General features: G+C 59.0%; 1 protein-coding gene across 1 annotated transcript in view; it reads right to left on the reverse strand.

The window, feature by feature from the left end:
- Positions 1-22,394, reverse strand: part of TRIM3 (tripartite motif containing 3) — a 45,211-nt gene that overhangs the window by 17,046 nt on the left and 5,771 nt on the right. Inside the window, 4 exon segments of the mRNA XM_065423663.1 lie at positions 1,580-2,303; positions 3,164-3,344; positions 3,685-3,836; positions 4,217-4,454. Of these exon segments, the coding sequence (XP_065279735.1) occupies positions 1,580-2,303; positions 3,164-3,344; positions 3,685-3,836; positions 4,217-4,454 (1,295 nt within the window).

The raw sequence follows: 22,394 nt of genomic DNA on the forward strand, positions 1-22,394 counted from the left end.
CGTTTGACCATAAGAACGGCCACACTGGGTCAGACCAAAGGTCCATCCAGCCCAGTGTCCTGTCTTCCGACAGTGGCCAGTGCCAGGTGCCCCAGAGGGAATGAACAGAACAGGTAATCATCAAGTGATCCATCCCGTCGGCCATTCCCAGCTTACGGCAAACAGAGGCTAGGGACACCATTCCTGTCCATCCTGCTCAATAGCCATTGATGGACCTATCCTTCATGAACTTATCTAGTTCTTTTTTGAACTCTGTTATAGTCTTCGCAACATCCTCTGGCAAGGAGTTCCACAGGTTGACTGTGCATTGTGTGAATAAATACTTCCTTTTGTTTGTTTTAAACCTGCTACCCATTAATTTCATTTGGTGACCCCTAGTTCTTGAGTTACGAGGAGGAGTAAATAACACTTCCTTGTTTACTTTTTCTATACCACTCATGATTTTATAGACCTCTATCATATCCCACCTTAGTCGCCTCTTTTCCAAGCTGAAAAGTCCCAGTCTTATTAATCTCTCCACATACTGAAGCCATTCCATACCCCTAATCATTTTTGTTGCCTTTTTGAGATGTGGCGACCACACCCTCACGCGGTATTCAAGATGTGGGCGTGCCATTGATTTATATAGAGGCGATATGATATTTTCTGTCTTATTATCTATCCCTTTCTTTATAATTCCCAACAGTCTGTTCGCTTTTTTGACTGCCGCTGCACATTGAGTGGATGAGGTGAAAAGTGAAACCAAACAGGCATTTAGCACTTCAGCCCTTGCTGTGTTTTCTGTTATTCTCTTTCCCTCCTCACTGAGTAACTGGCCTACCCTGTGCTTGGTCTTCCTCTTGCTTCTCATGTATCTGTAGAATGTTTTCTTGTTACCCTCTATGTCCCTATGGCTAGTTTAATCTCGTTTTGTGCCTTGTGTGACCGGCCGACACTCATAGCCTGGCAGCTACTGGCCGGGCCCCCTCCTCTGCAAGGAGCGGGGGGGGGGGGTGTTGGTGCAGCCCAAGTGACCGGCTGGACCCGGAAAAGGACAAAGGACGGAGGAGGGCAACGGGTGTGATGGAGGCCGGGCAGCTGGAAGCGAGTCAGTCTCCTGGTTGGGGACTCGGGTCGAGGGCCCCCCCCCCCGAAGGTCCCTGATCTCCGTGCTACCAAGCTCTGTTCTACGCTGGGTTCCCGACGATAATAACCCATCTGTGTCACACGCGGGCGGGGAGTCACGGCTGGCTGCGGTGTGGGGGGCAGGGCCCTTTGGGGGTGAGGCTCCCCCAGGGGTCCTGCCCAGGGAGACTCGCTGCGGGGAGCTCCTGGGGTGACCAGGGGGCTGAACGCTCCGAGCTCAGACCCAGGAGGTGCCGAAGCGGAGCAGGGTCCTTGCCCTGGGACAGGTGCCCTGAGGGGAGACGCTGCCCCAGAGTCCTGCCTGGCGTCACTCCGAGCTGACCCTGGGCAGACCCTGGCCATTTCTGGGAAGGCTGAGGAGGCCCAAGGAGGTCTGTGCCCCCTGCAGGACCCTCTCCCTGCTGTAGGTGCCACCCCTGGGCAAGCCCCTACTCTCAATGGCCCCCGGGCTCACCCACGCGGAAGATGAGCTCGTCCTCGATGGGATTCTCCTTCTTCTTGCCGCTGCCGTACATGCTGGAGGGGCGCCGCACAGCCTTCTGCCGGATGTGCCCGCTGCTGGGGGACTTGACGCGGCGCTTGACGTCGTCGGGCGAGGGGGGCACGTCGCAGGCCTTGAGGGCCTTGGTGCGGAAGGGGCTGCCCCGGATGGGCTGCCCGTACAGCAGGATGGAGAGCAGGAAGTCGCCCTCCTGCCGCGGCGTGTACACCAGCTCGTAGGTGCCGTTCTTGTTGTCTAGCACCTCGGCCTCGGCCCGGCCGCCGTCAGGCGCCGTCACCTGGGCCTGCAGGCTGGCGCTGCCGCTGCGCACCAGCTCGCCGTCCTTGTCCTTGGTGGTGATGGTGAGGGAGGAGGGCTGCCCCACCACCGCGTGCCGCAGCCCCTCGCCCGTGGCCACCGTCTTGTGGGCGATGGCGCTGGTGGTGATGAGCACGCCCAGGTTGAGGATGGACTTGCGGACGCCGTCCGTCTCCACCACGTAGTCCAGCTGGTCGTTCTCCTGCGGCTGCTCGGGGAACTCCTGGCTGGCCAGCGCGCTGAGCCGCTCGCTCATCTGCTTCTTCACCAGCAGCACCTCCGTCTCCGTGCCGTGGTGCAGCGCCTGCTCCGTGAAGGTGCAGCTGCTCAAGATGTTCTCCTGGCCCTGCCGCAGGGCGTCCAGCTGGGCCTGCAGCACCTGGGGAAGGGGGACATCAGCCAGCGAGGCAGGGTGGGGCTGGGCTCAGGGGCGGGGTGCCAGCAGGGCGGGGGCAAGGCAGGCCCAGGTGGATGCTCAGCCGCACACTGCTCAGAGGGACAATGCTGCCCCCCCTGGGGCTGCAGGGCCGTGAGCGGGGGGGCAGCATTGTCCCTCTGAGCAGTGTGTAGCTGCCCTGCCCGTTGCCAGGCCTGGGGGGGCACTTCCTTGTACTTGTCTCGCAGGTTGCTCTGCATGGCAGGGTCTATGGGGGGTACGGGCAGGGGGCTCTGGAGGTGCTGGGTGGGTCAAGCAGGTCTGGGGGGGTAGGGGGCTGTGATGCAGTGGGAATTTTTCATATTTTAGATAAATATTGTGTGCCTCAGTTTCCCCTGGGTTATGCGTGGCTCACTAGGTGGGGAACGGTGGCTGGCAGAGACCCAGGGGTCAGCTGTGACTGCGCCTGGCTGCCTGGGGCCCACGGCCATGGGGAGCCCCACAAGACAACGGCCCCTCCAACTGCCCGGACATCTGGCAGCTAGCAACTAATGCCCAGGGATGGGCCCCGCTCTGCAGGGAGCCAGCCGGTGCGACCAGCTGGAGAGCAAAGGGCGGAGGAGGGGCCGGGGGGGGGCTGTGAAGTGGGGGGTCGCTGGGCTGCCGTCCCCGCTGGCGGAGTCACTGCAGAGTCAGGCCGGGGAGTGCCTGGCTCCCTTTGGGTACAAGTCTCCTGACGGGCTCCCACCAGGGGCACTTGCTGAGAGGCGGGGGCTCCGAGGGGGGGGCTGACCCCAGCCAGACCAGAGCACCAGACCACAGGCAAATAGAGGGGGAGGGGCAGGGGGAGGGGGAGGGGCTACCTTCTGCTTGGCGCTGCAGGTGGCCTCCAGGTCACGCACGAGCAGCCCCTTGCGCTGCTGCAGGGCCTGCTCCAGCTCCGCGAAGGAGCCGCTGATCTCGCCCACGGCGGCGTTCTTCCGCTCCAGGAGCTGCTTGCTGATCTCGGTCACCAGCCCGATGGCAGCCGTCAGCTGGGGCAGCCTGCGGGGGGCGGGGCCGTCACGTGGGGGGCGGGGGCTCCCTCCAGCTCCCGCAGGGCAGCCCCTCTCCCCCAGCCCCTACCCTCCCAGACGTCAGGTAGGGCAGCCTGCGGGGGTGCAGGGCGGTCACCCGGGGGCAGCCCGCTCCCCACCTTTGGCTCCCACAGGGAAGCCCCCCCCATGGCCCCCACAGGGAAGCCCGCCCCCTCGGCTCCCACAGGGAAGCCCCTCCCCACAGCCCCCACCCATCATCAGCTGGGGCAGCCGGAGGGGGGGCAGCTCCGTAGCACCACCCCCCCAGGAACCAGCCCCTGCCCCTCCCTGCAGCGGGGGCCCCGTACCGGCTCTTGATGGCGTCGAGCTGCTGCTGCAGCGCGGCCTTGTGCTGCTCCACCACGTTGCGCAGCGGCACGGTGACGTGCTCCCGGTGCTCACCCTCTGTGCACTCGCGGCACATGGCCGTCTCGCACGACTCGCAGTAGAACTCCATCACCTGGGGGCGGGGTGGGGGGGGCGGTCAGGGGCTGCCCCTCCCCCGCAGCTGCAGGGCCCCCAGCCCTGGCTGTCCAGGCCCAGGGGGGTGGCTGGCTGGCACCAGGCCAGAAAGCCCCCTCACTCTCTCACTCAGCTCCCGGAGAAGTGGGGTCACCCTGGTCTCTCCCCCCCAGGGGCTCCTGCCTGGGCCCCCTTCCCCAAGCCAGGCTGGCACCCAGCTCCCTGAAAAGTGGGTTCACCCTGGCCGGGCCCTTTCTCCCAGGGGCACCCACCTCCCCAGGAAACAGGGGCACCCACCTCCCCAGGAAACAGGGGCCCCCTGGTCCTCTCCCCCCCGGGGCTCCTGTCCAGGCCCTCCCCCCGGCCAGGGGCACTCACCTTGCCCTCGTGGTTGGGGCAGGAGAGCGGCTGGCCGGTGACGGCGCTGACGGGGTCCAGCGCGGCGGCGTCTGGGCGGCTGCTGCCCTCGGGGGAGCGCTGCAGCACCTCCATGAGGTTGGTGATGAAGAAGTTGCTCTGCAGCGCGGCCACGCCCTGCTCGGGCAGGATGGAGGTCTGGCGGCACACGGGGCAGGACAGGGTGAGGCTCTGGGGCGGGATATAGTTCTGGAGACACCTGGGGCAGAGCGGGCAAAACGGGAGGGTCAGGACTCCTAGTGCGGCGGGGAGGCGTGGGGCGGGCTGCCAGGGAGCCAGCACCAGACAAGCGGAGCCTATAGTGGGGGAGACGTCGGGATGGACCAGACAGACGAAGAAGAGACGGACAGACAGACGGACGGACAGACGGACGGACAGGGGGAGGGACAGACAGTCAGGCGGGGAGGGAGGGGATCCGGACAGACGAGTGCAGGCCGAGCAGCGGGCTGCTCCCAGAGACGAGCCAGCCATGAGCCCTGGGAATGGGGTGGGACAGGCGGACGGACAGGTGAGCGGGTGCGGGGCAGCGGGGGGAGGGGGGAGACGGGGCAGAGGGAGATAAAGTGAACACCACTGAAGGAGTGTGCGGACGGTCATGCCCTGAGACACCCCAAATTACAGCTCCCCCCAGCCGGCTTCTCTGCCCCACTCCAGAGTCTCTCTCCCATCGCCCCTGGGCCAGTCCAGCCTGGTTGCTCTCCCAGGGCAGGAATCTGGGGGAGGGACCCAGTGCGGCACCCGGGGGGGGGCAGGGGGAAGGGACCCAGTGCGGCACCCGAGGGGGAGGGGCAGGGGCAGAGGGAGGGACCCAGCGCGGCGCCCGCGGGGGAGGGGCAGGAGGGAGGGACCCAGCGCAGCACCCGGGGGAGGGGGCAGGGGGAAGGGACCCAGCACGGCGCCCGAGGGGGGGGGCAGGGGGAAGGGACCCAGGGCGGCGCCCGAGGGGGGGGGCAGAGGGAGGGACCCAGGGCGGCGCCCGAGGGGGGTGGCAGAGGGACTTCCAACCATTCGGGGCATTAGCCCAGGCTCAGGTTTATTGCCCATCCTGCCCCCGTCACGTGGCATTGCAGCCCCCACTCTGGGCCTGGGGCACGGAGCTAAAGGAGCTGCCCCCAGAGCCCCGGGAGGGAACGTACCACCCACACACCGGCGCTAGGGGGCGGCGCCGGAGCCCCAGGAGGGAACGTACCACCCAGACACTGGCGCCAGGGGGCGGCGCCCAGAGACCCGGGAGGGAACGTACCACCCAGACACTGGCGCCAGGGGGCGGCGCCCAGAGCCCCGGGAGGGAACGTACCACCCAGACACCGGCGCCAGGGGGCGGCGCCAGAGACCCGGGAGGGAACGTACCAGCCAGACACCGGCGCTAGGGGGCGGCGCCGGAGCCCCGGGAAGGAACGTACCAGCCAGACACCGGCGCCAGGGGGTGGCGCCCAGAGCCCCGGGAGGGAACGTACCAGCCAGACACCGGCGCTAGGGGGCGGCGCCGGAGCCCCGGGAAGGAACGTACCAGCCAGACACCGGCGGCAGGGGGTGGCGCCCAGAGCCCCGGGAGGGAACGTACCAGCCAGACACCGGCGCCGGGGGCGGCGCCCAGAGCCCCAGGAGGGAACGTACCACCCACACACCGGCGCCAGGGGGCGGCGCCCAGAGCCCCGGGAGGGAACGTACCACCCAGACACCGGCGCCAGGGGGCGGCGCCGGAGACCCGGGAGGGAACGTACCAGCCAGACACCGGCGCTAGGGGGCGGCGCCGGAGCCCCGGGAAGGAACGTACCAGCCAGACACCGGCGCCAGGGGGTGGCGCCCAGAGCCCCGGGAGGGAACGTACCAGCCAGACACCGGCGCTAGGGGGCGGCGCCGGAGCCCCGGGAAGGAACGTACCAGCCAGACACCGGCGGCAGGGGGTGGCGCCCAGAGCCCCGGGAGGGAACGTACCAGCCAGACACCGGCGCCGGGGGCGGCGCCCAGAGCCCCAGGAGGGAACGTACCACCCACATACCGGCGCCAGGGGGCGGCGCCCGGAGACCCGGGAGGGAACGTACCACCCACACACCGGCGCCAGGGGGCGGCGCCTGGAGCCCCGGGAAGGAACGTACCAGCCAGACACCGGCGCCAGGGGGCGGCGCCCAGAGCCCCGGGAGGGAACGTACCAGCCAGACACCGGCGCAGGGGGGCTGGGTGATAAAGAGGAGGAAGTGGAATTTAGGAGCATGTGTTGGATCTAGTTGTGATTGCTGTAAGCTGGTAGGATGATTCGCACAATTGCAGCGTTAGTGTCACTGGTTATAACCCACTTAGGAAGGGGTGAATGTGCAAAAGAGGAAGGGGAGGGGCTCTCTCTGTCAAAAATGGCATCGCCTGTTTGCGAGTCACCGCTAACTCGGAAGACACATGATCCTGTTGAATGCTTATAGATCAGTGTCCTAAGCAAAGAAGCCCAAGGTGGGGTGTTGGTACGTGTCTGTTCCAGACTCCAAGTCATGCTCTGCATGCACCTGGCTGCAGCGTGTAGGGAAAGCACTGCATGCCATGGGGGACCTGAACAGGAGTGACGGGCGCTGGAGCATCCCGCTGCCAGCACTAACACCCCTTTGGGGTTCCTAAGCATTATAGACGAGAATCTCCTAACGCCAAAGTGCAGCACCCACACGGGAGTGGGGGCAGAGGTTCTATATTAGACCTTGTCCTAAGAGACAATGAAGAACTGATCACAGAACTGAGCTAACGGTAGCTTAGGTACAAGTGGTCCTGACTTGATCCCATTTATAATGTGCAACAGAAGAAAGTTCATGGAGCTCTAATAGAGCCAGTTTCACAAAGCTGAAAACAATGATGAGCCAAATGAGCTGGGAGGAAGAATTGAAGCAGAAGAATGTGAATGATAATCGGGAATCATTTCTGAACACCTTACTAGAGGCCCCAAAAGTCACAATCAAGGAAGAAAGCTGAGCTGGTTACATACCCAATCTGGGTTTGAGGGGAGGTGTAGGCAACTATAAAATATATAACAAATGGAAGAAGGGGGAAGTTGATAGTAATGATTATAAATCAGAAGTTAGGAATTGTAGAAAATTGATAAGGGAAGCCAAGGGACACAAGGAGAACTTTATGGCCAGAAGAGTTAAGGATAATAAGGAGTTTTTGAAAATATATTAGGAACAAAAAGCATCCTGACAATGGTATTGGTCCATTAGTAGATGGAAATGGTAAAATTATCAATAATAATGCAGAAAAAGTAAAGTGTTCAATCTGTTTTTGTTCTGTATTTGGGAAAATAACATATAATGCAGTCTTATAATGTGGTAATAAACTCTTTCCATTTCACTACTCTCTCTGAAGGATGTTAACCAGCAGCTACTGTTAGACATTTTTAAATCAGCAGGTCCAGATAACTTGCATCTAAGAGCTTTCAACGAGCTGGCTGAGGAGCTTGCTAGACCATTAATGTTGATTTTTAATAAATCTTGGAGTACTGAGATAGTCAGGTCAGAACTGAAAATCTGCTACTGCTATGACTATAAGCGGTACAACCTGTACTGGTCAATGCCGAGTGCTGGGCGGCGGTTAATTGACCCAGAAACCTCAGGAAGCGCCAACGGCTTTGGGCTGATGAGCACCTGAGGAAGGTAGTGGAACCCTTGATGGAGGAAATGCCATCAAGAGGCATATGAGCAAATTCACTCAGTGTTTTTGCCAGTGACATCCACACAGGACAGGTTGGGCCCTTCAGCTGTGGCTGATAACCAATCTAGGAGTGGAGCCCCGAAAGGCAGGCAGATGGAAGATCTCCTCTGCTCTGGCAACTCCTCCAGCGTAGCTGGTTCCAAATGTATCGACTCCCATCCTTCCTTTGGTCCAAACCAGTCAAGTCAAGAGGGTGTGACACAAAGTGGGGTTTTATTCATCTTGTTATGTTGCATGAGAGTCTTACTGTCCTATACTAATACTGGCTGTGCCTCAGTTTCCCTGTGTGCTGCACCAATACTTCGGTGGTGGGCGGACTCGCTGCAGGAAGCGGAGGCTGTGAAAAGGGGAGGCTGAATGCTCCGGGGTCAGACCCCGGAAGGTCGAAGCTGTGTAAGCTTCTTGCCTTGGAGACAGTGAGCTGTACAAACTCAACGTTGACATTGCAGCACTTCAGGAAACAAGACTTACAGATGCTGGTTCTGTCAAGAGACCCATTAACACCTTCATTTGGCAAGGTAAAAGCAGCGAAGAAAATCGTCTGCACGGTGTCGGTTTCGCTGTGAGAAACAAGTGGGGAAAGCTCCTAGAGACACCCATCGGGAAGTCAGAGCATATCATCTCACTTAAACTTCAGACGACCATCGGCTCTGTGAACATCACTAGTGCCTATGCACCAGCACTCAAATCTAGCCCTGAGGAGAAGGATACGTTTTAAGACTCTTTGCATCGAGTCGTCAAAAGAATACCATCAACTGAGCAACTTTTCCTCCTCGGTGACTTTAATGCAAGAGTCGACACAGACAACAACTCATGGCCAGATTGCCTAGGACATTTTGGCATTGGCAAGATGAACGAGAACAGCCAACGACTTCTTGAATGCCGCGCCCAAAACCAATTGTGCATTTCCAATTCATATTTTACAGGAAAAGATCACCACAGAGTGTCATGGCGACATCTGCAATCAGGCACTGGCACCAATTAGACCTTGTCATCGTCAGGAGGAAAGACCTATCCTTAGTGCAGACCACTCGCATGTTCCATAGCACTAATTGTGACACTGATAATGAACAAAGTGAAGATTACAGCCAAGAAACTACATAGAGCAAAACCTAGGAGCAAGCCCCAAATCAATGCTCACTGTAGAACCTAAACAGCTGAACTTCTGGACTACTTCTAGCTGGTTTGTATTTAAGGTAATTGAAGGATCTTATGGAACTCCCTGTCCTAATCTTAATGCTGATGGTGAGAGCAAATGCCTGAAAAGCACTTGAAAGGCGGTCCATGAGTTCTTGTAGTAGATCTTCATTGTGGGCTGTGAGGGCAGCATCATCAGCTAAAAGAAGTTCCCTGATTAGCACCTTTTTGACTCTGGTCTTTGACTTAAGATGGAACAGGTTGAAGAGTTTCCCATCTGATCTTGTGTGGAGATACGCTCCATCTTTCATGTCCTTCAACGAACAGTTCAAGAGCACCGGGAAGAAGATTCCAAAGAGTGGAGGTGCAAGAACACATCCTTGCTTCACGCCGCTTTTCATCTCAAAGCTGTCCAAAGTGGACCCGGCAAACTGGACAGTTGCTCTCATGTGCGATTTGAGAGGGGCAACCTGGTTGACAGTGGAACCTAGACCTTTCTTCAGGCCATCATACATGACTTTGAGGTTTTCTGTGTCTGAGGCTGTCTGTATCTCTTCACAGAGCTTGATCCAGTAATGATTTGCACAGTGTCCGCTTGCTCGCTGTACCTTGGTTTTTGCATGTTGAAGTCTCACTTTGGTACTTTGTTGGCCTCTTGTTGCGTTCCAGATAGGCTGTGTTCTTAATGTTGATGAGAGTTAATAGTTCCGCTTCATTTTCTTCAAACCAGTCCTTTTTTGACGGTCTCTTTCCCCCAAATGTAGCCTCTCACTGGATGAGGAACTAAATGTTCACATTGGAAAGGCTGCCACCACCTTTAGCAGACTAACTAAAAGAGCCTGGAACAACTCAAAGCTGACCATCAAGACCACAATGCTAGTGTACCAAGCCTGCATCCTCAGCACTCATGTATGATGGGGAAACATGGACAACTTATGCTCATCTGGAGAAAAGGTTAAACAGTTTCCACCTACGTTGTTTACGCCGCATACTCAACACCAAATGGCAGGATAAAGTCACCAAACACAGAGGTTCTACAAAGGGCAAATTTACCAAGTGTGACAGCCCTGCTCAAGCAAAGACGCCTGTGCTGGCTGGGCCATCCGAGTAGGTTGTAAGACGGACCCATACCCAAGGACGTGCTATACGGGGAGCTATCATAGGGAATAAGAACAACAGGACGTCCCAAGCTTCTCTATGAAGACACATGCAAGCGAGATATGAAGGAATTTGGAATTGATCCTGACCAATGGGAAATCTTGGCAAGTGATTGTACCAAGTGGCGCCATCGTCTCCATCCGGGTATCAAAGCCCATGACAGAAACTGGCCCCCCAAAGCTTGAAGAGAAAAGAGCCCGTAGGAAGCAAGCAGCTCCCAAGTTACAGTCAATTGCAATAACTGCCAAAGATCATGCAAATCTCAGATTGGCCTATTCAGTCACACGAGACACTGCAAACCATCTACATCACAGGCTGCAATTCCCACCGTCTCTCGCAGACGAAAGGGTGCCAACTCGGAGCACTGAGGAGGTGCCAGAAGCTTGGAAGAAAGTGAATGGGCCAGTTTTTAAAAGGGTAAATGGGATGACCCAGATAATTACGGACCAGTCAGCCTGACATCAATCCAGGGCAAGATAATGGAGCAGCTGATATGGGACTAGATTAATAAAGAACTAAAGCAGGGTGATCTAATTAGAATAGAACCTCAGAGTTACCACACACCTCCTTTGGAACCGGAAGTATGCATCAGGCAACAGCAGAGACAAGACCAAAAGAAAAGCAAATACAGCACAGTACTGCGTTAATCGTAAACTACTAAAAAATAAAGGGAAAACAGCATTCTTCTTCTGCATAGTAAAGTTTCAAAGTTGTGTTTAATCAATGTTCAGCTGTAAACTTTTGAAAGAACAACCGTAACGTTTTGTTCAGTTACGAACAGTTCAGAGTTACGAACAACCTCCATTCCCGAGGTGTTCGTAACTCTGAGGTTTTACTTTAGTGCCAATCAGTGGGGGTTTCTGGAAAACAGATTCTGTCACACTAACTGGATCGTTTTCTTTGATGAGATGACAAGTTTGGTTGATAAAGGGAATACTGTTGCTGTAATATACCAAGGCTCTGTCTACACTAGCACTTTTGTTGGTTGGGGTGTGACTCCCAAATGCGTGTGGAGCAGACCCTTTCCCTGGTGCTCAGCCAGCCGCCTGCTGGGTTCTCCTTCAGCGACAGCGACTGGGGTACCAGACCCTGATCTTGTGAGAGCAAGTCTGGGAGCTGGAGCGGGGTTTGTCTCAGATTCATCCATTGCCATTTGCTACGTTGCCTTGCCTCCTTGATGGTCTCAGCTCCCCTCTCGACGCCTGCAGGAGCTGGGGGAGACGGGGGCTCCCTCCCCCACCTCAGGAAGTGGCACTTCACAAACATGGTTGGATAATTTGCGATGTGGAATTAGAAGGGGGTGAAACGTAGACCCTTCAGCCAAAGGGCTGCGGTCTCCTGGGGTTCATGTCTGTCGGGGATCTGGTCTTCCCTTGGCACCTTGAGACCAGCGACCCCAGAGTCAGATGCACGTGGAAATGTTCTAATCCCTCGGGCCAGACTTAGTAGCACTCTTCCACCCGCTTCCAAGTGGGGAGGTGAGGCCAGGTGGCCACAGGCCCTTGTCTGGCTCCAGCAAGCCGTCCTCGACTGGAGGGCACAGAGGGGCTGGGGGTGGCAATTGGGCGCTGCCTGGGGAGAGGGAAACAGGTTATCCCCAAAGGGGAGGGGGGGCTGGCATATGCACAGTCCTGGGGCTGGGATGACTCCAGCAGGGACCTGCCCATGTGGGGGAGCACCCTGCCCCCGGCCTCACCAGCCCAGAGCTAGGGCTGGGTTAGGACCAAATGCTCCAGAGGTCATTCCCTCCCCCCACCTAAGATCAGGGCCCCCCAGGCTACAGCCAGGACAGGTGGGTCACTGCCCCCCTCACTCCCAGCAGACGAGGGGGAGGAGGGAGCGGCAGGTTTGGGCTGGCCAAAGGGCTGAGGGGCCCCCCAACGCCCCCTGCTGGCGCCATTGGCAGCCCGGCGCCCAGGCAGGGCGTAGCACTGTTCCGAGAGCTGGATGGGGAACTGAAGTGAGCTGGGAGGACCCGAAAGGTGCGTGCAGGCCAGGGACCAAAACCCCGGAAAAGCTGCTGGGCCGTCTGCGGGTAACCCTGCTTGGCTTGAGCTGCCCCATGTCGCTGGTTAAAGGGACCCTGCTCAGCTTGGTCTCCAGGGGGAAGAGAGGGGGGATTTTCTGTAATATTTTTTAAGTCCTGTGTGTGCCTCGGTTTCCCCTGTATTATGCATTACCCTGTGGGGGAAAAACGACAGTTTGCTCTCAGCACAGGCTAGGGCCTGGTCTATGCTACAACGTTAGCCCAACAGAAACCACCTTTCGTGAACCCAGCTGTGCACGGGCGTGACGGAGCAGGGAGTGGGGCGGATTGACCTGGTGTGACGGAGCAGGGAGCGGGGCAGATTTGACCGGGGAATGTTGCAGGGGGGTTGCCTTGGGGATGGGGGACTTCCCTTGAAGGAAGCTACCTGAGCTGTAACCTGAGCCAGGAGGGGGGTTGGGAGAAGTAACACCTTCTGCCTGGGAGACTGAAAAAAGGAGGGAGGGGCTGCTAGGGGAGATAGGAGTTTTGGTCTTAGGAGGGCTAGGCTGGGGGGTGCAACGCAGGGAACCCCAAGCTGGGGTCTAAGCTCCCTGAACCTCCCAGAAGGGCCTAATTGAGGGGTTCTGGTCGTACCTACACGCTCTGCTTGAGACTGTATTCCTGGCTCCTAATAAACCTTCTGTTTTACTGGCTGGTTGAGAGTCACAGTCGATCTCAGGAAGAGGGGTGCGGGGCCCTGACTCCCCCCTACTCCGTGACAACTGGTGGCAGCGGTGGGATACTCTGCACCCCGTGGACGGCGCTTCCTGCAGTAAGTGACTGGGGAGCAGTAAAACGAAGGGGGATTGACGGGGACCAGGCGTGCTGAGGAGTCAGAGAGAGACGGTTATCACCCCTGGGAGTGTGTGACCAGCGAGAAGGACTTTTGCAGTAACAGGGTCCCTCGGGGGATCGCAGCGAGTGGTCCCGGGGGCGGAGGAGTCTGCAGCTCGACCCTGGCAGAGAGGTGGTGACCTCGAGAAGGGCTGGCACACTAGGGGTCTCCCTGGAGACTGTGGGGAGCGGTGAGCACACAGGCCTGTGAGTGGCCAGCAGGAAGATGTATGCCAAGCGGCTTAAGAGCGACCTGGTGGAGCTGTGCAAGCAGAGGGGGGTGCGCATTGGGAGGCTCACCAAAGAACAGCTCATTGCCCAGCTGGAGAAGGGAGATCGCGCGAATGAACTGATCCCTGTCTCTGAGGGAAGCAGCCTGGCAGATGCAGCGCAGGCCCCAGTGTCTGTCCCAGCTGGGAGTGGTCAGCCGGCTGCTGAGGGCTTCCCGAGACCCCTCCTTCCTATGCCTAGGGGAAGGGTGGGGAGAAGCCCAGCAAATACCGAGGGCGCAGGGACCCCCCCGGCCAGCAGGGGATCCTCCCGGCCACGCGCAGCATCCGTGGAGCGGAATGGGCTGGAATGGGAGATAGAGCTAAAACTGAGAGAGCTGGAGGATCGTGAACACCAGAGACAGCATGAAGAGCGACTGAGGCAGCATGAACGGGAGGAGAAAGAGAAACTGAGGCAGCATGAGCGGGAGGAGAATGAGAGACAAAGGCAGCATGAAGAGAGAGAGAGGCTGAGGCATCATGAACTGGAACTGGCGAGGCTGAAGGGCCGCGAGCCCCCGGCTGCGGTGAGTGAGGGGGGACCCAGGACTGCACGAAGCTTTGATAAGTGCATCCTGGCCCCACGTAAGGAGGGGGAGGACATGGATGACTTCCTGGATGCCTTTGAGACGGCCTGCGAGCTGCACCAGGTTCCCCCTGCAGACAAACTCCGGGTTCTCACCCCCTTACTGGACCCCAAAGCCTTGGCCTTGTACCGCCAACTGGAAGAGGCAGAAAAAGGGGACTATGAACTATTCAAAAAGGCCCTGCTACGTGAGTTTGGGCTGACTTCTGAGATGTACCGGGAAAGGTTCCGGAGTCAGGATAAAACCCCGGAGATCTCATATCTGCAACTAGCCGTCCGCATGGAAGGATACGCCAGCAAGTGGGCTGCGGGGGCCCAGACAAAGGAGGACCTGGTTAAACTGCTGGTACTGGAGCAACTGTATGAGCGGGGCCCATCCGACCTGAGGCTGTGGTTGAGGGACAAAAAACCAGAGAACCCGCGACATGCAGGCCAGCTGGCCGATGAGTTTGTGAAGAGCCGGTCAGGGGCTGGCAGGGAGGAGTCCCAAAGGAGCAGGCCCGCCGCGATGCAGAGAGAGAGTCACCCGGGTACCTCCCAAAGGGGGAATATGGGGAATCCCCTCCCAAAAGGAATGCCCAGCGTCAGGGACAACCGACAGGCTCGAGGGGACCCACGGGACATGAGCTGCTATTACTGCGGCCGAAGAGGCCACATTCGGGCCCAGTGCCCCAAGCTCAAGGACAGACTGAGCAGACCGAACCCACACCGGATTAACTTGGTAGAGACCCAGCCGGACGAGGGGCAGGCTTCCCAGGCAAGGGGGGCTGGCAGCTTATCAACTGCTCAAGAGAGAGAAGGGCCTCAGGCCAGCTTCTCTGGGGGGCCGGATGCTCCGGACTCAAAGTTCTCCGTTTACAGGGTGGGCGCGGGGCTGCCCCTGCGGAGCGAGTGCCTTGTCCCCCTGGAGGTGGATGGGAAGGAAGTTTATGGATACTGGGACACAGGCGCAGAGGTGACACTGGCCCGGCCCGAGGTGGTGGCCCCAGATCGGGTGGTGCCCAACGCCTTCCTGACCCTGACAGGGGTGGGCGGGACCCCATTCAAGGTTCCCGTGGCGAGGGTACACCTGAAATGGGGGGCCAAGGAGGGCCCCAAGGACGTGGGAGTGCACCACCATTTGCCCACTGAGGTGTTGATGGGGGGGGACCTAGAGGACTGGCCAAGCAACCCCCAGACCGCCTTAGTCGTGACCCGTAGCCAGAGCCGGCGAGGGGCACTACGCCCTGACCTTGGGAAGGATGTCACATCGGAGGCACAGAACCCTACCCTGGTGGGGAGGGAACACCCAAGGACAAGGCTCGGGGTGGCTGTGGCTTCTGACCCAGCCGACGAGAGGGAGCAGGTTCCCGTCCCTTCCCCAGCTGCCGAGTTCCAGGCCGAGTTGCAGAAGGACCCCTCCCTGCGGAAGCTAAGGGACCTGGCTGACCTCAGTGTGGTACAGACCATGATGAGAGGTTGCAAGGAGAGGTTCCTGTGGGAGAAGGGATTCCTATACCGAGAGTGGGCTCCCCCAGGGGAAGTGGAGTCCTGGGGGGTCAGGAGGCAGCTGGTTGTTCCCCAGAAGTTTCGCCGCAAGCTACTGCACCTGGCCCATGACATCCCTCTCGCAGGGCACCAGGGAATCCGGCGCACCAGGCAGAGGCTGCTACAGAACTTTTACTGGCCTGGGGTCTTTACTAACGTCCGACAGTACTGCCGATCCTGTGACCCCTGTCAGAGGGTGGGGAAGGCCCGGGACAAGGGGAAAGCAGCGTTGAGGCCTTTACCCATCATAGAGGAGCCTTTCCAAAAGGTGGCCATGGACATAGTGGGACCTCTCAGCAAGACGACCCGGTCAGGGAAGAAATACATTCTGGTGGTGGTAGATTTCGCCACCCGCTACCCCGAGGCAGTGCCCTTATCGTCCATCGAGGCAGACACTGTGGCAGATGCGCTGCTGACCATTTTCAGCCGAGTGGGGTTCCCCAAGGAAGTCCTGACGGACCAAGGGTCCAACTTCATGTCGGCCCTACTCCGGTGCTTGTGGGAGAAATGTGGGGTTCGGCACAACTGGGCCTCGGCGTATCACCCCCAATCCAACGGGCTGGTGGAGAGGTTCAATGGGACGCTAAAAATGATGCTGAAAACATTTATGAATCAGCACCCGCAGGACTGGGACAAGTATTTACCTCACCTGCTGTTCGCGTACCGGGAGGTACCCCAGGAGTCTACCGGGTTTTCACCTTTCGAACTGTTATACGGAAGGCGGGTAAGGGGTCCTGGACCTGATGAGAGACGAATGGGAGGGGAAGGCCACTCCCGATGGAGAGTCGGTGGTGGAGTATGTCCTGACCTTCCGGGAACGACTTGCCGAGCTCATGGGCCTGGCCAGGGAGAATCTGGCCAGAGCCCAGAGGAAGCAGAAGGTCTGGTATGACCGCACAGCACGGGCCCGCGCCTTCGCCACTGGGGACCAGGTGATGGTCCTCATCCCCGTGAGGAAAAACAAACTCCAGGCCGCCTGGGAAGGGCCCTTCAAGGTCGTCAAGCAACTAAACGAGGTAAACTATGTGGTGGAGCTGTCGAACCGGGCGCACCACCACCGGGTGTACCATGTGAATATGATGAAGCCATATTACGACAGGGGGAATGTGGTGTTGGCCGTATGTGGACATTGGGAGGAGCAGGGAGATGACCCTTTAGTAGATCTATTCCCTGGGACAAGAGCTGGTTCCCCCCTGGAAGCAATTCCCCTCTCTGAGCAGCTGACCCCGGCCCAGCAAGCTGAGATCAGAGGGGTGCTGCATCTGTACCAACAGCTGTTTTCCAACCAGCCTGGACGCACTAATCTGACTGTCCACCGGGTGCAGACAGGATCGCACCTGCCTATAAAATGTCCCCCCTTCCGGGTCACAGGGAAAACCGCTCAGGACCTGGAAAGAGAGGTCAAGGACATGCTGGCATTGGGGGTGATCCAGCCATCTTCCAGCCCTTGGGCCTCGCCGGTGGTGCTGGTCCCCAAAAAGGACGGGTCGATCCGGTTCTGTGTGGACTATCGCAAGCTCAATGCCATCACTGTAGCCGATGCCTACCCCATGCCCAGGCCTGACGAGCTCCTAGACAAGCTGGGAGGCGCTCGGTACCTTACCACCATGGATCTTACAAAGGGCTACTGGCAAGTGCCGCTGGATGCCGATGCCAGGCTGAAATCGGCCTTTATCACCCCTCTGGGGCTCTATGAGTTCCTGACCCTGCCTTTCGGCCTCAAGGGAGCGCCGGCCACCTTCCAGCGCCTGGTGGATCAGCTACTGAGGGGGATGGAGAGTTTTGCCGTGGCGTATATTGACGACATCTGTGTCTTTAGCCAGACCTGGGAGGACCATGTGTCCCAGGTTAGACAAGTGCTGGACCGACTCCAGGAGGCTGGGCTGACCGTAAAACCGGAGAAGTGCAAGGTGGGGATGGCTGAGGTATCCTACCTAGGCCACCGGGTGGGGAGCGGCTGCCTAAAGCCGGAACCAGCCAAAGTGGAGGTGATCAGAGACTGGCCTGCCCCGCAAACCAAAAAGCAGGTCCAAGCCTTTATTGGGATGGCGGGATACTATCGAAGGTTCGTGCCCCACTTTAGCTCCATAGCAGCCCCCATCACTGAGCTGTGCAAGAAGGGGAAGCCAGACAAGGTGGTCTGGACCGAGGAGTGCCAGGGGGCTCTCCAGGAGCTAAAGGAGGCTCTGGTCAGTGGCCCAGTTCTGGCAAACCCAGACTTTGACAAGCCCTTTATGGTGTTCACCGACGCCTCAGACACAGGGCTGGGGGCGGTGTTAATGCAGGAGGATGAAAAGGGGGAGAGACACCCCATCGTGTACCTGAGCAAGAAGTTGCTACCTCGGGAGCAGAACTACGCGGCTATCGAGAAGGAATGCCTGGCCATGGTGTGGGCCCTCAAGAAACTAGAGCCATATCTCTTTGGGCGACACTTCACCGTGTACACCGACCACTCTCCCCTGACCTGGCTGCACCAGATGAAAGGAGCCAACGCCAAGCTCCTGAGGTGGAGCCTGCTCCTGCAGGATTATGACATGGACGTGGTCCATGTGAAGGGAAGTGCCAACCTGATAGCGGATGCGTTGTCCCGGAGAGGGGGCCCTGAACTTCCCCAGGTCACTGGGCAGAGTGACCCCGCTCAGTTCAGTCTCGAAGGGGGGAGAGATGTGACGGAGCAGGGAACGGGGCAGATTTGACCGGGGAATGTTGCAGGGGGGTTGCCTTGGGGATGGGGGACTTCCCTTGAAGGAAGCTACCTGAGCTGTAACCTGAGCCAGGAGGGGGGTTGGGAGAAGTAACACCTTCTGCCTGGGAGACTGAAAAAAGGAGGGAGGGGCTGCTAGGGGAGATAGGAGTTTTGGTCTTAGGAGGGCTAGGCTGGGGGGTGCAACGCAGGGAACCCCAAGCTGGGGTCTAAGCTCCCTGAACCTCCCAGAAGGGCCTAATTGAGGGGTTCTGGTCGTACCTACACGCTCTGCTTGAGACTGTATTCCTGGCTCCTAATAAACCTTCTGTTTTACTGGCTGGTTGAGAGTCACAGTCGATCTCAGGAAGAGGGGTGCGGGGCCCTGACTCCCCCCTACTCCGTGACACCTGGGAATGTTGCGTGGGAGTTTTACTGGGACTGTCTGCATTGGTGCTGGGATATCAGGGTGTGACTTCACTTGAGGGAGGATACCTGAGCATGTAACCGGAGCCCAGGAGAGAGGTTGGGGCCAGGTGACACCTGCCCGGGAACCTGGACAAAGGCTGGAGGAGGAGCCGGGGGCGGTGGCAGGGTGAGAGGGCTGGAGGGGGTTTCAGTTTGGAGCTGGCTGGGGAAACGGAGGGAGGCCCAGATGGGGTCTAAGCTCCCTGCCCCCCCCAAGATGGACCCGACTGAGGGGTTCCTGTTGTCTACCTACAAGCTCTGTGTTGGACTGTGTTCCTGTCGTCTAATAAACCTTGTTTTACTGGCTGGCTGAGAGTCCCGGTGAATCGCAGGAAGCCGGGGGTGCAGGGCCCCGAGACTCCCCCACGCTCCGTGACAACGTGTCTACGCTCCAAGCTGCCTCCCGCCAGTGTAAGCACCATTACACCGACATCCCGAGCAGCGGCGGCGCCACGGACGACTTACTGAGCTCAACGCAGCACAAGTGTGTTACATTGACCCTAACAGTCCTCCAGCAGCTGTCCCACAATGCCCCCATTCTGACCGCCATTGTGAACTCCACTGCCCAAGGGTCACAGAGACCAGAAGCGCCCCCCCCCCCCCCGGATTTCTGTAATTCCCTCTCCTGGTAGCCCGGCGGGGCGAGCACACCCAGCAGCTCTCCACTGGGGTGTGGGTGCCCCGCTGGCCAGGCCGGGCGCTCACGGGGGATGCTGGATCTCCGGGGCCGGAGGGGAGAAGCGGCTGTGCAGATGCCGCTCCGATCCGGCCGCACGTCGACAGCTCCGATCCGGTTGCTCGGGGGAGCAGGAGAAGGGGCATCAAGGGATCACACCCTGCTTACCGCTTTAGGGGAGCCGGGGAAGGGGGGTCTCACGGTCTGTACAGACCATACTGACCTAGGGACCAAGGGCCTGTTCGCTGAAGCTGCGGCCATTGTGGCCCTGCGGGGATCCCCTGCCACACCCGGGGAGCGACTGACCCAGATAAGGAGGAGGAAAGAAGAGACGGAGGCGGGAGGACAGGTTCCACAAGATGCAGCAAGCCAGCGCTGCACCCGGCCGTGAGCAGCGGGCCTGGGGGGTGAGCACTGCAGACAGCCTGGAGAAGGAGAGCAGAGAAAGGCCCAGCAGGTAAAGGAGGGGGAGCTGCACCAGGATGTAACAGGGCTTCTCCGGCAGCAAACACAGATGCTGCAGGCACTTGTGGACCTCCAGGCTCAACTGATGCAGGCTGGCCTCCCTCTGCGTGGGTGAACAGAAGCAGAGCACATCCCTGCACCCCCCGTTTTCCACATGGCCTCAGGGCCAGCATGGCTGCCCCCACCTCTCCAGCACAGGGAGAGCCCAGACACCACCACTTCCCCTGCACTGACACAACCGACGGACGCGCAGCGCCGACGCACATCACTCTTCCTTCCCCTTGTCTGTTTAATAAGGTGCCAAAAATCTCTCCGTTCCCCGGGATTTACTAGCACATTCTGCAGCTTGTTTGTGGGGTGCTGCTCCTGCCACCGAATAAAGCGATTGGCCTTTGTTGGCTTACCAGACGTGCTGGACAATGCGCGCTGGCGCGAAAGGAACAATCTTGTGCACTCTCCCCCATAGGAGCAGCGACCAGCCTGGCGCAGCACGCGCCCCAGCGTGCCTAGCGCACTGGCAGTGACACAGGCACAGATGTGCAGCACCACACAGTTCCTCCCAAGCCCCCCTGCTGGGCACAGGCCACCCCAGCCCACCAGTCCAGGGCTCTTTCAAAGCCTCCCTGAGCCATAGCTCCTCGCTGAGCTCATCTGATAGCCCTGGGGTCTGGCTGTTCCAACTCAGCAGACACCCGCTCCCCTCCGCCCTGCACCCCTGAAGCAAGTCCCCCCCCCCTTTGCTTCTCAAATGCTATGCAGGACACGGCAGGCAGCTACAACCGTTGGGCTCTTTCTTCCATGGAGATCTAATCTGGGAGTAGAGAACGCCAGCGCCCCTTCCCTCTGCCAAAAGCACATTCCCGCATGTCACAGCGTCACTCACCACACCGGTGCCTCCTGCTGGCCGGTTCAGGAATTAGCTCTGGTCAGCGGGCGTGCCCTCCAGTGGTGGTGGCTCTCCCGTCCTCGTCTCCACCTGCAGAACCACTGCAGTTCCCGTCTCACTGCCTCTGCTTCGTGTCCTCCAGCCGTGTCTCAATCCGGGTTCCCCCCTTCCGGGGGACTCCATCCGCAAAAGTCTAGCCGCTCCTCGCAGCAGCTTGGCAGTCCATAGCCTGGTCACTTCTTCAGCGGTGAGTGGTTTTGGGGGGGGACCCAGGCCCACCCACTACTCTGGGTCCCAGCCCAGGGACCCTACAAACAGCAGCTTCCCGCTGACCCTCCTTTCTTTCACCACCAGTCTGTCAAGTCCCTGGGCCACTTCCCCACAGCCTCAGTTCCATCTGCTCCTGCCTCTGGCTCCAGCTCATTTGCCCTCTTCCCAGGGCCTCGAGCCTGTACGTCCCAGCAGCCACCAGGAGCCCTCTCTAGCTCCCCTGGTCCCTGCTAGCACCTGCCCCTCCCCAGGATCTGGTCTCTCTGTAGCCCTCTAGGAAGTCAGTCTTCTCCCTCGGGCTCCCTGCAGCAGACTCCCTCGCTCTGCTCTGCAGCTTCCTTTTGTATGGGCCGCCTGGGCCCAGTCTGACTGTCTGCCCTAATTGGCTGTTTCCCTGGCAGCCACTCCTTTGGCTGCCTGGCACTCAGCCGCCCTAGGCTGGTTTTAACCCACGCAGGGCCCGTGTGGGGCCGGCGCCCTGTCACACCCCATCACTGCTGAGCCGGAAGCTGACTCTCAGCTTGCTGCTGCCGAGGTGGCCGGCATACGGCTCCAGGAGAGTAAGGGGCAGGAGAGCCTGGGTGCCCAGGCTCACGGCTGGCATTTCAATATCGCCAATGGGAACCCACCCACGTCCCCGGCAATCCACCAGCGCTTGTGTAGCCATGGAAAAGTCGCCCTTTCTCGATGGACTCTGGGGTCAAAGTAGGGATGTGCGTGCTGGCTGTCGCTCCCCACTGCTGCACAGCCATCCACACTGCCCAGAGTCACAGTCCTGCCTCACAGGAGACCATCAATGGCCCTGCATCACAACGGACCCCACGGTGGATTTTCCAACTCCAAACTGATTTCCCACTGACCAGTAGCAATCCAGCATTGCAAGTTTCCACAGTGCGATTGTTACTTGCTTCTTCACAGGCAGCGCAGCCCTCGTGCTGGAGTCCCGGTGCCGGAGGGCTGGGGAGAGCTCGGCACAGATCCAGGAACACGGGTGCAGCCACTGCTCATCATCCCACAGCTGCATTACGATGCGATCCCACGCGTCATGCTTGTTTCTTGGTGTGACGAAGTGGGACTGTGCTTAATGTTTTCTGTGAATACTGTGTGCGCGCCTCAGTTTCCCCTATGCATTACTCCAGTACCTAGATGGTGGGTGTGACGAACTGGGACTGTTCTGACTGTGGTCTTTGAATGCTGACAGGGGAGTGTGGCTAGGATAGTCTGCATTGGGGGATGGGAGAATGACCAACTGAGAATACCTGAGCATGTAACATGAGAACCCAGGAAGGAGTGAGAGGCCAGGTGACACCTTTGCCCGGGAAACTGAACAAAGGCTGTGGGAGGGGTCGCTGAAGGAGAGTTTCAGGAGCTGGCTGGTGATATGGCTGGGAGGCAGACGGGGCTCTGACCTCCCAAGGGGGCTAGGGTGCCCTGGGACCCCAAGATGGACCTAACTGGGGGGGA

Source organism: Emys orbicularis, chromosome 1 (genome assembly GCF_028017835.1).
Source record: "Emys orbicularis isolate rEmyOrb1 chromosome 1, rEmyOrb1.hap1, whole genome shotgun sequence".
Lineage (NCBI taxonomy): Eukaryota > Metazoa > Chordata > Testudines > Emydidae > Emys > Emys orbicularis.